Below are 14,187 nucleotides of genomic sequence, written 5' to 3'. Positions count from 1 at the left end.
AGGGAAATAAAATAAAAATAATTGAAAATACATAAACCAGAATAAAATAAAAAAATAGAATGAAATGCAATAAAATAGTAAAAGAAAATCAAATAGAGCAAAAGAAGATAATACAGAGTAAAATAATAAAATAGAAAATAGTAAAATAGATTAAAATAAACGAATAGAATATAAACCGCGGGCTGTCCCCCGGTCCCGCCCGCGGGAGGAGCCGGCGGCCGCCAGGCGCGGGCGGGCGGTCCCTTTAAGAGGAAGTAGGGCCGGCGGCCGCGCGCGGAGTGGGGCCGCGCGGGAGAGCGCCAGTGCTGCGGTGCCGGGCGGGGGGCGGAGTGCCGCGGCCCACGAGGGGAGCTGCCTCCGCGCCCACACGGATTAGCTGCGGCCGGCCAGGTGCGGGGAGCGGGGGGAGCGGGGCCAGGAGCGGGCTGAGGGGACAGCGGGGCGGGAGGGGAGGCCGGGGCGGCCTCGGGGCCGTGCGCGGGGTCCCTGTCCCCAGCCCCGCGGCGTGTGCGGTCGCCCGTTCCCGGGGGTAGGGCCGTGCGGTCGCACCGGCGCGGACCCCGCGACCTGTTGAACCGGGACTTTCAGCTGCTTTTTAAAACGATGTTTCTTTCCTCTCGGGGCCGGTAGTGACGGGTTTTCCGGTGGCTCCGCGCTCGCTGGGCTGCGGTTCGTACGGAGGGGCCCTTAGATCCCCGGGGGCTTAAAAAAGCCCGGCTTAAAATCCCGGTTCCGCCCGCGGTGCCGTGTGCCGGAGCAGAACTGCTGCGGAGATGCTGCGGCAGAGACGCGCCCGATGGCGGCGGCTCCGGGGCCGCTCCCGGGTCCGGGCGCTCGGACCCGCCGCAGCCCCCGCTAGCGCCCCGAAATCCCCAAAAAACCCCGTAACAAGGGAAGAAGCGGCGCGGAGCGTCGGGGCTTTGCCGGCGTGGCCGTCGGGGATACTCCTGTGGTTCGTTCCACCTCTTGCCCCGTCCGTCTCTTAACAAACGTTTCCGCTGTAGGCGAAGCGCTGCGGTTCGGGCTCCTCAGTGTTGTCGGTGCTCGGGCAGAACGGGCTTTTCTCCGCCTTTTTCCGAGCTGCGGCTCGGCCGACGTGCGGGGACCCGCGGGCCGGGCGGGGTCGTGACCGTCTGGGAGCCCGAGCTCGGCGGCCCTCGGTCAAACCACTTCTGGTGCGGGGACGGACGGACAGACAGACGAAGGGATGGGATGGGATGGGAAGGGAAGGGAAGGGAAGGGAAGGAAAGGAAAGGAAAGGAAAGGATGTGAAGGGAAGGGAAGGGAAAGGAAAGGAAGGGAAGGGAAAGGAAGGGAAGGGAAAGGAAGGGAAGGGAAGGGATGGGAAGGGAAAGAAAGGGATGGGAAGGGAAAGAAAGGGATGGGAAGGGAAGGGAAAGGAAGGGAAGGGAAGGGAAGGGGTTGGGTTCGGTTCTCTGGAGGGAGGCGACCCATGGGTTTGAATTTGTCCAGTGTGTGGCAACGATGTTTAGGAAAAGCGTTTCGGCAGCGGCTTCTGGTGCTGCTGCCAGGCGGGTCCCCCCATTCCTCGGGCTGAGAGCGGCCGCGCTTGCTGCCCTTCCATCCCTCCTTTGTTTCAACCCCCTTTCCCAGCCGGCGGTTCCTGCCCGGTGGCGGGGCCGGGCGTTTGCCGGGAGATGTGGAATTTCCCCGGCCACCTGTTCTGAGGGTCCCTGGGGCCGCTCCTTGCCCTCTGCTTCCTCCCCAGGCTCTGGGCTCGCGTCCAGCTCTGCGTTTGTCTGTCGCCGTTTCTCGGGACTGTATATTCCACATCTTAGATTCACTTTCTGTCTTAGTCACGCACTTGCAAAGTGAATTTGGGCAGGAGGGTGAGCTGGTAACCACCTTGGAGAATCCCCGGACAGGGAGAGAGGGGCGCAGGGGCCCCGCCAGCCTGGGGGTGCGCTCACAAAACCTGCTCTGGGTGCGGGGCCGGCGCTGAGCGGGGAGCTGGTCCTGAGCCTGCTCGGCGCTCGGGACGCTCCTGGATGCGCTGCTGCTCGAGCAGTCAGTTGTGCCGCTGTCAGAAACGCCGACGGGCTCTCCCATCCCTGGCTGAGCTTTGGGAGCTCCAGGCGCACTCGGCATCTTGAGCAAAGTCGCTCGGGATTTGGGCTTTTGGGCGGAGCTGTTTGCCAGATGTGCCCTTGTCCAGATGTGGCTCCAACACAGCCCGTTTGTCAACGGGACGTGGAGCATCGCTGAACCAAAACCCTGCGGTTCAGTCCCGTTTGGGAGGTTGGGCTGTTGGGCATGTGCTGTGTTTGGTGACTTCGCTGTGGTAGGGCTGGGGGTCTCCAGGCCACGGTACATGAAAGAAAGACCCTTCCCATGTGGGGTCAGAGATGACAAAACCCACCCGTCCTGCGTGCCGCGATCAGACCTGGGAAAGAGCTGCCTTCAACTTCGGAGTTTTAATAAGCGTTTTGTGCGACTTGAGCCATGAATGCTGCTGTAAGTGGATCCATAACCAGCTTTGCTGGAGGTTTAGGGGCTTATCTTTAGGAATACGTAATATCCAGCTAATGCTTCCAGCAAAGAGTGCACCTTAGGCCGTGTCTTTATCCTCCCTTCTCCAGATGCCCCGGCGGGCAGGGGCGTGCGGCCCCTGCTCTGGAGCCGGAGCTGCGCACAGGCTGCCGTCCTGCGCCTCGTGAAGTGACGCGGTGCTCCTGGGCGGGTTGCTGCTCCAGGAACGTGGGGCAGACGGACAGAACGTGGGGCAGACGGACAGAACGGAGGCAGCAGAGGCTTTGGCAGCGTGCAAGCAGAACCATGCGTGACGCTGCGGCAGCCCTGACCTGCCCCGGGAAGCCGTGGGTGGTGTCCCGAGGCGCGTGGCTTTGCTGTTGTGTAGGCGGGGGCAGAGGTGGCGATGCTGCCGCTCGGTGCCGCGCTCGGCTGCTGTGGGACCTGGCGCCGGCTGTGCTTTGCCGGGGGTTCGGTGAATCGCGGCTGCGGCTCCATCCCTCTGTGCCGGCTCTGCTGGCACCCGGGGCGCAGAACATGAGGCAGATCCATCCAAAACCTGGTCCAGTTGGAAGCAAGAGCCGAGTCAGGCGCATTAGTTTTTCAGTCCATCCTGGCTGCAGGCTTCTCATGGGGCTGCTGGCTGGGCCCTTTCCTTCTCTTCTCTTCTCTCGCTGTGTGGCAGGAGGTCTTGTGATGTGGTTAGTGCCGAAGTGATCTCCGGCTCCACATCAGTGGGCTCATTCCTTGCCTGGAGACACGCGAACGTGTTGGGTTCCTGCCATATCTCCTCGTGGAGGGGAAGAGCATCAGCTTTCAGCTCCAAACAATAACTGCTTTTCTTCCGAAAAAGGGCGATTCCTTTTTTTACATACTTTATCTGACCCTCTTTTGGAAAGGAAGCTCTGCCCCGCTGCCTGGAGCGCTCGTAGCAGCGGCCGAGACCGGGCCGAGCGATCGCCACAGCGCTGTGTGCAGGCAGGAGGTGCAGGCAGGAGCTGGCTGTGCTGCGGCTGGGGGTGCAGGCAGGAGCTGGCTGTGCTGCAGCCGGAGGTGCAGGCAGGAGCTGGCTGCGGTGTGGCTGGAGGTGCAGGCAGGAGCTGACTGTGCTGCGGCCAGGGGTGCAGGCAGGAGCTGCCTGTGCTGCAGCCGGAGGTGCAGGCAGGAGCTGGTTGTGCTGCGGCTGGAAGCGCAGGTAGGAGCTGACGTGCTGGCTTGCATTTTGTTTTCCTTTTTGTTGTTACTCTTCCCGTCGCCGCCGTTACAGCCGCACGGCGCTGCCGAGCAGCCACGGGGCGCCTGAAGAGGTTTGAGGCCGCTCTCTGTGCGGGGAGGGCAGACCCGCCAGGGGCGCAAAGGGGCTCATTCCCGCGTGTTCCGGAGGACGAGACTTTCCCCTCGTTCCGTACTCAAAGGACGGGGTGAGCGGCCACCAGAGCCCGGTTTGCAGTGGGGCAGCTCCGCGCCATCCGCTGCTCCTGCCGAGGGAACGGGGTGGGGAGCTGCAGGAGCAGGTTTGGGAGGGGAGGGGTTGGTCCCTGGGTGCACAGGGCGCACAGGGCGCACAGGGACCGGCACCCGGCGTGGTCGCTGCTCACGGCCCCAGGAGCAGAGGAGCCCGAGGTTGGTGATCACAGCGGGGCGGCCAGGGCCATCGCGGCTCCGCTGACGTGTGCTGGGATCACAGCACAGGAGGAGCAAACACAACGTGCTGCACGTTTGTTTGGGCGGATTCTTTGCTTTCCTCCACTTTGAAGCTGGCAAACGCTGTCCAGGTGCTTCGATGTCCCATGTCACTGCAGTCAGACACATCTCACAGCAAACAGACAGGAGCGGAGCCGGGTGGTACTGAGGCTGCCGCTCCCGGGGCTGCGCGGAGCGCGACGCTCGTGCTGCTCCGCGGCTGCTTGGAGGTAAAGGGCGTTTCTTTCTCCATCTCCAGCGCCGGGAGATCATCCCCTGCAAGTGTCTCTGGGACCCATTTCCTGCTGCAAACAGGCGCCCCAGCGCCCGCTGCCCACACGGCCGGTTCTGGAGCCGGCGCTGCCCCGGTGCCACCGCCGCGCTGTGCCGCAGGATGTGGCCAGGCCATGACACAGCTGGGTGACACAGCCGGGTGACACGCGCTGCCGCCTCCTTCCTGCAACCGCGGCTGAGCTGCCATCAAACGCCTCCCAGAGACGCATTTGCTGCGGGTTTGCTGCTCGCTCTCTTAGTTTGAGCCAGTGAACCCCCCGCAGCCGGGGGGTCTCACCGATCCACACCAAAGTGATCATTCAGGTTTCTCCCAGCGCACCTCGTGGCCCATGTCACACCCCGTGACCCGTGTCACACACCGTGGCCCGTGGTGTCGTGGCCCATGTCGCACGGTTCCCGCAGGAGCAGCCGCGCTGGACATGTCGAGCCTGTTCTCGGTGGGACCAGCTGAAGTGGTTTGGGTTTTCCTCCGTGCTATAATTAAACAAGGAAACGAGAGGCCTTGGTTTAAACCTTTCTAATCTTTCTCCGGAGCGCGGCCGCTGATCAGCGCCGTGCAGCATCTGTCCGAGTGGTGGCCGGAGGAGGCTTGACCTTGGACTTGGGCTTTTCTGGCCAACCTTTGAGGACGCTGTTTACCTGTTTGAACAACGCTTGATGTAAATCTAAGTAGGTTTCTGCTTGGTGAAAGGGATTTGTTTGCTCGCTTTCCTACTAAATCGCGGAAACTTTATTTGCCGGATGGGTAAAGGCATCAGCTTTAGTTATTTCTGTTACTTTATGTATTTCTCTGCGCAGCACATGTGGAATAACATCTTTGGTACACACAGCTTTGTGCCCTGAGCTTCCCTCAAAGAGCAGCTTGACACAAATTGCACGAGGGGCTGGAAGTGGGAACAAAGGGGGTGTAATTAGCGCGGATAACCAGCGCGGTGCTGCTCGTCCGCATCCGTTCAGATCCCAGCTCGCCTCTCGCCCTCTGGGAGCCGATTCCTCTCCACGGGCTGGCAGAGCAGGACGGGCTTCCCCTGGTCTCCCGGCTTTCAACCAGTCGTCGACTCACAGTGAGCTGACCTGGAAGTGAAAGAGCGTGTTCCTGGTCCGTCTGCACCTGCACAAGGGGCTGCGGCTGCGCTTGAGCTGCTGTTATTTCGGGATATTGTCTTTCCGGGCGCCAGAGCTGCAACTTCTTCTTTTTCTCGTTCCCCCAGCCCTTGGTGTCTCGTCGTCGTTGCTGCGGCGCCCGCAGCTCCGGCTGGTTCAGCCGCCGCGCTCAGGTGGGACGGTTTCCAGAGCGGGGGTGAGAAATCCGACCCGGTAGAACACAACTGGGAGTTCTACCCTTCTGAATTACTTGCTGTGCTGGAGCTGAACGGGGGGGATGGAGGTTTCTCCGCGTTTCTGTGGGTCTGGGGCTCTCAGTGCGGGCGCAGCTGGACCCTGCGAAGGCCACGCTGGGTGGCTCCGGGGGCTCCTCGATGTCTTGTTTTGCCCCTTCCCGTCGCGTCTCTTGGCTCTAGAGCTGGTTCCCCGTGCTGGGAGACCCTGCGGGGACTCTGCCCTCAGCCGGGTCCCTCTGACCTGCAGACAAAGGGGGAGGACAGCAGGCTGGTGTCGGCGTCCCCCCTGCTCAGAGCCGGGCCCAGATGGCATCCCGACCCCTTCCTGCGGGATTTAGGGAGGTTCCTGTTGAGAGAGCTGCTCCTAATCGCTGCCCTTCTGTGCTCCTCGCAGATCGGGAGCAGATGAGCGGGGGGCGGTTTCTCTGAAGATCAGAGTCGCCCCGGGAAGCCGCGTCTGTCATCGCCACGGGCCTGGAACAGAAGGGAGAGAAGAAAAATGTCCCATGCGCTAAAGCAAGTGTTCAATAAAGACAAAACCTTCCGGCCCAAGCGCAAGTTTGAGCCGGGGACTCAGCGGTTTGAGCTGCACAAGAAGGCTCAAGCCTCGCTCAACGCCGGCCTGGACCTCAAAGTCGCGGTGCAGCTGCCGCCGGGCGAGGAGCAGAACGACTGGGTGGCCGTGCACGTGGTGGACTTCTTCAACCGCATCAACCTCATCTACGGCACCATCAGCGACTACTGCACCGAGCAGTCCTGCCCCGTCATGTCCGGGGGGCCCAAGTATGAGTATCGGTGGCAGGACGAGCACAAGTACCGCAGACCCACGGCCCTGTCTGCCCCGCAGTACATGAACCTGCTGATGGACTGGATCGAGGTGCAGATCAACAACGAGGACATCTTCCCCACCAACGTCGGTGAGTTCGGGTCCGGCTCGGGCTGGGAGGAGGGCAGCGGGGCAGAACCTGCTCCCTGCGCCCTCGAGTCCCGTTCCTGTCGCAGGAGATGCGGTCGCACACTCGCCCTCGCAGCAGAGCCGGGATCCCCGTGTGCTGCGCAGCGGCGGCGGATCAGAGTGAGCTCTGCCGAGCAGCTGCAGAGCCCCCCTGGAGCGCTGCAGCACCCCGAGCTGCGCCAGAGTCCCTTGGGCGCCCTGGGTACCCTGAGGAGAGCCAGGCTGAGCGCAGACCAGCACAACCAGCCCCTGACCCGCTCTGGAGCGGCTCACGCGGGACGTGGCCTCCTGACGCGGCTCTTCCGCGCTGGTTTTGGCTCCGCGGCAGTGCGGTGCTGGTGGCCATGTCTCCCTAATTAACCTCTTTGTTGTTAGGGGCCGGCGTGGGCTGGCGCTGCCCCGTGGAGCCCGGCGCCCCGGCTCACACCGGCTCGCTGCAGAGGTGGCGTTTTATCTATCGCCAGCTTGATGGCAATGAGAATTTGGCCTAAAACTCCTTAATGTGCATATCCAAATGCAGTGCTGGGTTGGGTTGTTGGGTTTTTACTCTTTTTTGTGTTGAATAAGATGTGAAAAGCATTGGGGAGATATGGTGGATCCCATGAGAGCTGCTGTTTCCTGGGTGCAGGAGCCAGGACCAGCCGAGCCCCCATGGACAAAGCCCTGGATGCGCTGGGTCCGTGTGGGACGCGTTGGCCACACAAAAGCTCAGCTTTTACTGGAGTCCTCACGCTTAACGCTGAGGGAGAAGCTGCGGTGCAGGGCCTGAAAGGGTTTAACTAATCCTGGTTCTTCCAGGAACAACCTGTGTGAACTTTAAACTGCAATATTCTACTGGTTGGGCTGCAGCTAAACACATCCCGAAGACCTGGTGTCTTTAAGGGGGGCCTTAATGCTTTTAATTTTTAACCAAAGAGCTAAAGACGTATCAAAACACGAGATAACTGGGGGCAGTTAGCACCGCCTGTTTCTTTTGGGAAGGTGCTTGGGTGTATCTGCCCAGCCCTGTTGATACAAACATGCCAAATGGGAGCAGAGGGAAACTCGGTGGGACTGAAGCAGCTGCCGGGAATCCCTGAGCCCAGATTGGCGCAGCGACCGACGGCCGCAGCGCTGTCGCTTGGGAGATTTTCGCCTTCAAAACCATACCCAGATAGAGGGAAGGAGGAGAGGGGAGCTGGAGGTGTCCTGGGGCACAGGCTTGTGTCTCAGTCTCCCTTTTATCCATGTGTTTCAGCCCCAAGGAGCCGGTTTTGTTTGCTGAAGGTCTCTCCTGGTTGTGTCCCCCAGGTACTCCCTTCCCCAAGAACTTTCTGCCGGTGGTGAAGAAGATTCTCTCCAGGCTGTTCCGCGTCTTTGTCCACGTCTACATCCACCACTTCGACCGCATCACCCAGATGGGCTCGGAAGCCCACGTCAACACCTGCTACAAGCACTTTTACTACTTTGTGAAAGAATTCAATCTCATCGACACCAAGGAGCTGGAGCCGCTGGTGGGTGTCCGGGCGGGCCTGGGGGGTCCCGCGGGGACACGGACCTGCCCAAGCGCAGCTCCCGCTGTCACCGCCTCGCGGGGGGGCACTTGGGCTGAGCACGGGGAGGTGCGCTCATCCGCACCCTCACCTGCACTCTGGGTTGGGTTCACCGTCCCTTGTCTTGTCTGTCCCTTTGGCAGAAGGAAATGACCTCTCGGATGTGCCACTGAGACGAGACCCTCCTGCTCCCACCTCGACGTGTCTCCGAGGCCGCCGAGTCCCCTCCTGCATCAGAGACGCGATTCACGGGGAGAACAAGAGACGTTTTGTTAAAGAAATCTCTATATTTTTAACGAGTTTCAATGTAAAACTGTGATATCGCAGGAATATTTTTTTAAAGATGCTCTAGATAAACTAGTTTTTTATAGTAATTTCTATAAAAAAAGAAGAAAATATTTCGGGCGGCTCGGTGAGAAGCTGTAGGAGGAGGGGAGGGCCGCCCCGGCTGCTCGGCCCTGTCCCTCGGTGCAGCTGCTGAGCGACCGGACGCCTCGATGGAGCCGAGCGGCTCGATGTGCCGCCCCCGCACACCCGTTCCCCCGCAAAGGAGGGTCCGTGGGCTCCGGGGAAGAGGTGCCGGTGTACATGGATCCGCTGGGTGCTGGTTGGTTCCGGCACCTCTTCCCCTGGCTGCGAGCCCAGTTTTCGGACAGAGCTGCATTTCTGCTCGCCCTCCGCTTGGCCTCGTGGCCCCAAGGCTTGGCCCTCCTTGCTTTCCCTCTGCAAAGACTTGGACTTGGGTTTCTGTCGTGGTTAGGCCAGCACTGATGGAGCCTGTGCTGGTGGGGACCTGCTCTTGGCTCTTGCAGCAGCGCTGAGCCGAGCTGCGCTGCTCCAGGACCAGCTCTGGTGCTGTCCCCACGGACAGGGATCTGCACCGGCAGTATGAGCCGAGCAGACCCGCTCCCGACGGGACCGAGCGGAGGGACGGCGCCGGGACAGGCGAGGGGAGTCCTCTCAGACTCCTGCGCTTCCCCATCTCCTCGTGGTACGTGACCCCGCCGAGGAGGAACCGGGCTGTTCAACCCGCCTCACCGCATGGACCGTTTTCTGCTCCCCGCAAGGGTACGGAGCCTCCTCCCCTTCCCCACAGCTCGTTCCCGCTCACGTCTGGCACCGCGGTGTCTGATGAGCCGGCGCCGTGCCCGCTGCCTGCGCCGCCGGCCCCACGGGACGGGGGCTTTGAGCCCTGGGGTCTGCCCAGGGCTGGGGGAGCGGGGCCAAGAGAAAGGACCAAACTGCACCACCGACCGCTTCCTCCTCGCACAGTTCTGTGTCCTGGGGTCTCTGTACATATGTGACTCTCTGTTTCTTGTACTATCGTTAGGACACTCGTACAGATACCACTATAGTTCTCTGAAATTGAACCAATAAATTATGTTGTATTGACATAGCAAGCTCCGATTGCCCAATGTCTCATGATTGTGCCTTCGTCAGAGGATTTTCTATCAGCAGAGCAAACACGGTGTGTTCGGGCTCCCCGGGAAGCGCTCTGGAGAGCTGGTTGTTCTCGCTGCTGTGGAAGCTCTGGGGTGTGTTCTGGCGCTGCCACCCCACAGTTCAACTGCTCGGGCGCCGGGTCCAGCTGCTCTGCGCCCCACGGCTGTGGGGCAGAGCCGGCGTTTGTCCGGGCTCGTCTGCACCGGCCCTGTGCCCAGGGCTGGTTCTCCCGGCTCCAGGACTCTTGGGCAGGGGGGCAGTTCCAGCTTAGCACGGGTGCTGGGCTGGGCTGCGGGGCTGTGAGCGGGGGCTGCGGGGCTCACATCCCTTTTCACCCGCTTTCCCGTCTACACCGACCCCGGATGCCACAAGTGCTGTGTCCGGGGTGTGTGACACCCGTGGGGCACCACCCTGCCCTCCCTCCCTTTTCTGGGGGGAAGGGTCCGGCCGCTCCCATGCGGGACCAGCTCAGCCGAGGGAGAAGAGGAGGAAAAGCACCTTTAGGTGGGAAGAGCCGCCGGGGCCCGGAGCTGCTGCAGCAGCCGAGCGCGTCCTCCGTGTGCAGCAGCGCAGGATGTTGCCCAGACAGGTCTGCAGAGCCACCGCAGCCGCCGCTCGCCCTTCCTCGGCTTCTGCCCCCGCCCGTTCCCTGCAGCCCCTGCGTCCCCGTCCCCATGCGGAGCCTCCTGCTCGCTGCCCGGAGCCGCAGCCGCCCCTCGCAGGGGAGCTGAAACCTGCAGGCGAGCGCCGAGAGCTGAGCCCGGCCTGGCAACGCGGTTTAGCTGCACCGGACCTGTTGGTGCCTTTGCCGCCGGTCTCCCCGAGTGCTGGTGGGCTGCGCAGACCCACGCAGGCTGGGTGAGAGCCGGATGGGTTCGCAGATCTGCGCCGCGGGGCTGAGCCGGTAACGTGCCCAGGGCTCGGGCTGCCCCTTCCCCACACACCGACGGCACCAGCGCCGCGCGGGCAGGGGCTCCGCTGCAGCCCTGTGTGCAAAAGGAGATATCTCTGGTTTTTGGGTCTGCGTCGTGCCGCCCGCTGCTCCGGGGGAAACGGTCGCTCGCCCGGTGCCGCTCGGGCTCCTCCAAGAGCCCAGGGCTGTGGGACCTCGATGGGGGACCCGCTGGTGTGCGGGCGGTGTGGCCTTGGACGTGTGCGTGTCCTGTGTGCTCTGTCCCTCCCGTCCCAGCGCAGCAGCAGAACCAGCGCTGGGCGAGTCAAACCTCCGGGTTTCTGCCCAGCAGGAAATTCCAGGTTTTTTTGCAAGATTTTTCAGTTGAAGCGGAGCCAGAGCTGCAGTCCTCCCGCCCGGCGCTGCTCTGCCGGGAAACTGCCCAAGGAAAAGGGATTTACTTTGCTTTTTCCCTTCCAAAGCGGAGCAGCGGGGCCGGGGCGGAGGAAGCCCCGTGCTCCCCACGCACGGCCGCCTTCCCGGCGTTCCCATCCCACGGGGAGCGGGGCAGCTGTCCCTGTCCCTGTGTCCAGATGTGACACGGGGAGGGGTTGGGGTGCCGGGGGGGTGTCCTTGTTCCCTGATGTGGTGCAGGGGGGTCTGTGGTGACCCTGTCCCTGGGTGCAATGTGGGGGGGGAGACTGGGGGATGGTCCAGTCTCTGGGTGCAGTACAAGGGGGTGCGTGTGGTTTCGGGGCCGGCCGTGCTGCCCTGGAGGGGTGGGTCGGCAGGGTGGCCACGGCCTCCGCTCCCCTGCGCCCCACACCAACAATAGCGGCTTTCCGGCACGGCCCCGCGCGCTTTCCTGTTTTCCCTCGGCCAATCTCAGTGTGTGGGGCTCCACCGACCCACGGGGAGCCCCGGCCCCGCGGCACCGAGGGGGACACGGCCGCCCGGGGGGTTTCGCTGCTTGTGGATGCCAGTGAGAAACAGAATGTGGGAGCTCTGCTGCCACCAGCTTTGCAGCCCCCGAAGCTGGAGGTCTGGGGGTGCTCAGCACCCACCGAGCACGTGGGTGGCATCGAATGCATCAAAATTCACGTTTTCTTGAGAAACATTTGGAAGCCGCACGCTGTGAGCTCAGGCCACGAGCTGCCGAAGCCTCTCGGCAGGCACTCCCGCGGCCCCTGCCCCGGCGGGGGGTTTCTGGGGACACGTGTGTCCTCATGGCCGGAGCCAACCCAGCAGGGACCCCGGATTTGTGAGCGCTGCTGTGACAGGGGTGCAGCGCAGGCAGGGGGTGCGGGGAAGGGGCCGTGTCCCAGTGCCCCGCGCTGGTGGGAGCCCCCAGGCCAACGGGGCACTCACTGCCTGCTCCTGGCAGCCCAAGACCCAGCGCACTCGCCACGCCTGGCTGCAAATCGCGCCCACGGCGCCACAGCTGCAGGAAGACGCCACTCGCACCTCTTGCCACCCCCGGCCCCAGTTTGAATGTCACCGACACCGCGCCGACACCTCCCGGCTTGGAGCCTTTTGGGACAGGGGCAGCACAGAGTGTGCAGGGAGCGTGGTGTGAGTGTGCAGTGTGGTGTGAGTGTGCAGTGAGTGTGGTGTGAGTGTGCAGTGTGGTGTGAGCGTGGTGTGAGTGTGCAGTGAACGTGGTGTGAGTGTGCAGGGAGCGTGGTGTGAGTGTGCAGTGTGGTGTGAGTGTGCAGGGAGTGCAGTGTGAGTGTGCAGTGAGTGTGGTGTGAGTGTGCAGTGTGGTGTGAGCGTGCAGGGAGTGTGCTGTGAGTGTGCAGTGAGTGTGGTGTGAGTGTGCAGTGTGGTGTGAGTGTGCAGGGAGGGCAGGAGCAGCCGGTGAGTGAGGAACACAAGCAGTGAGCACAGAGGGAGCGGGCAGAGTGTGCAGAGAGTGCAGAGTGTGCAGAGTGTGCAGAGAGGCCAGGAACGTGCAGAGAGTGAACAGTGAGTGTGGAGCATGAGCTGTGAGTGTGGAGGGAGTGTGGAGTGAGCATGCAGGTGTGCAGTGAGCGTGCAGATGTGCAGTGAGCGTGCAGATGTGCAGTGGACAGACCATGCAAAGAGTGTGTGAGCGCAGAGCGAGCGTGTGCCAGGCGTGCCGCAGACATGCAGAGGTCACACAAGGGCTACACGGCAGGCAGAGAAGGCGCAGCACGCATGCAGTGACGTGCGGAGAGGATGCAGTGACCATGTGGAGAGCACGCAGGTGACATGCAGGAGACGCGCGTGTGGCACGACATGCAGCCAGCGCATGGAGAACGTGCGTTGCACATGCAGCGTGCGCACAGCGCACACGCAGCCTGCAGGGCTGCAAGCGCTCCAGCACCCGCGTGACAGCGGGATCCCCGGGGGCTCATCGAGCTGCTGGCTGGCCCTGGGTGTCCCCACCGCGCCGGGCACCCTTGGCTGCCCCCCCAGGGCTGTGAGCACCAGCGCGGCCGCCCTGTCATTACCGGCTCGGTGACCTACATGGTAGCGTGCGCAATTTTGGAGGCATGCGGCTCCTCCGCCCGTGCCGGAGCTGCCCGACGGGTGCCAGCAGCCAGCACACCCCATGGCCCCATCCCTGTCCCCTGTCCCTGTCCCTCCCCTGACCCTGCAAGTCCCCCTGTCCTGCAGCACCACATCTGCCCCCCCATACCAACCTGGGTTAATAGGGGACCCCTCATTAGCAGCACTAGTAAAGAAAGGTTTGTGGTGCCTGTTTTTCCCTGGCTGCCCTGTTTGCAAGGGGGATGTGGGGGTGGCTGTTGGGGGCCCCCAAAGCAAGAATTTGGGTGGATTTGGGGGGAAATAGCGGGCTTGTGGGGTTGGCCAGGACCACACTGTAGTTGCCACACACCAGGATGGCACAGGTGGCTTTGGGGGGGCTGCAAACCCCTCAGTGAAATGTCCCCAAACAGCGTGGGGTGGGGAGGAAGAGAAGCTGCTGGGGGACAGAGTGTGGCAGTGGGGGTGGAGGGCAGAGCGTGGCAGTGGGGCCGGGGTACGAACGTGGTAGCGGGGCCGGGGCCGCGTTGCTGGGGTGCCGCAGGGAGCCCCGGGGGAGGCGGCTGCGGCGGAACGGGGCCCCGCTGGGTGCGCAATGGCGGCAGCGGGGCCGGCAGCCAATGCGCGGCGCGGCCGGTGAAGTCATGCACCGCGGTGCCGCCGCCATTGGCCCCGGCGCTGCCGCTCGGCGCAACGAGCGCGTCTGTTCTCAGCCCGGGCTGGCGTCACGCGAGATGGGGGGGACACGGACACCCCCACAGTGATGGCCTCTCACGGTGCCACCGAGCCTGGGGTGGGGGTCCCACTCCTGAGTGCCCCCCGCTGCTGGCTGTGCCCAGCAGGGCCTGGGTGGCCTGCAGGGACAGACGGACGTGACCCTGTGCCCTGCCCCCACCCGGCACAGGCCTGGCTGTGGGGCTGAGCGCTGTCCCACTCGTGTCACGTGTGGGCTGGGGGGGCAGGGTCTGGGGGCTGCAGAAAATGAACACGGAGCTGGGGCGTCCCAGAGTGCAGGGGAGACCCAAAGGGGTGTCCCTGTCCCTGGGG

The 14,187-nt window shown here is 62.9% G+C and overlaps 1 protein-coding gene across 1 annotated transcript; it reads left to right on the top strand.

Annotated features, from left to right (window-relative positions):
• The first annotated feature begins 258 nt into the window (after positions 1–258).
• Positions 259–9,690, top strand: MOB3A (MOB kinase activator 3A). The gene is made up of 4 exons (XM_080359215.1): positions 259–390; positions 6,202–6,724; positions 8,053–8,255; positions 8,438–9,690. Exons 2-4 carry the CDS (start codon positions 6,307–6,309, stop codon positions 8,465–8,467), a joined length of 651 nt encoding a protein of 216 aa, XP_080215341.1. The 5' UTR covers positions 259–390; positions 6,202–6,306; the 3' UTR covers positions 8,468–9,690.
• The last annotated feature ends 4,497 nt before the right edge of the window (positions 9,691–14,187 follow it).

The sequence above is a fragment of the Nesoenas mayeri genome (assembly GCF_963082525.1).
Source record: "Nesoenas mayeri genome assembly, chromosome: 25".
NCBI classification, from domain to species: domain Eukaryota; kingdom Metazoa; phylum Chordata; class Aves; order Columbiformes; family Columbidae; genus Nesoenas; species Nesoenas mayeri.
Note: the sequence above shows the minus strand (reverse complement) of the source record. Positions and strands in the feature narration are given on the sequence as shown.

Excerpts from the sequence above, each read along its gene's own strand:
- MOB3A (XM_080359215.1), top strand. The coding sequence starts at position 6,307 with ATGTCCCATGCGCTAAAGCAAGTGTTCAATAAAGACAAAACCTTCCGG. Across the intron at positions 6,725-8,052 it reads CATCTTCCCCACCAACGTCG|GTACTCCCTTCCCCAAGAAC; the intron begins GTGAGTTCGGGT and ends TGTGTCCCCCAG. Across the intron at positions 8,256-8,437 it reads CCAAGGAGCTGGAGCCGCTG|AAGGAAATGACCTCTCGGAT; the intron begins GTGGGTGTCCGG and ends TCCCTTTGGCAG.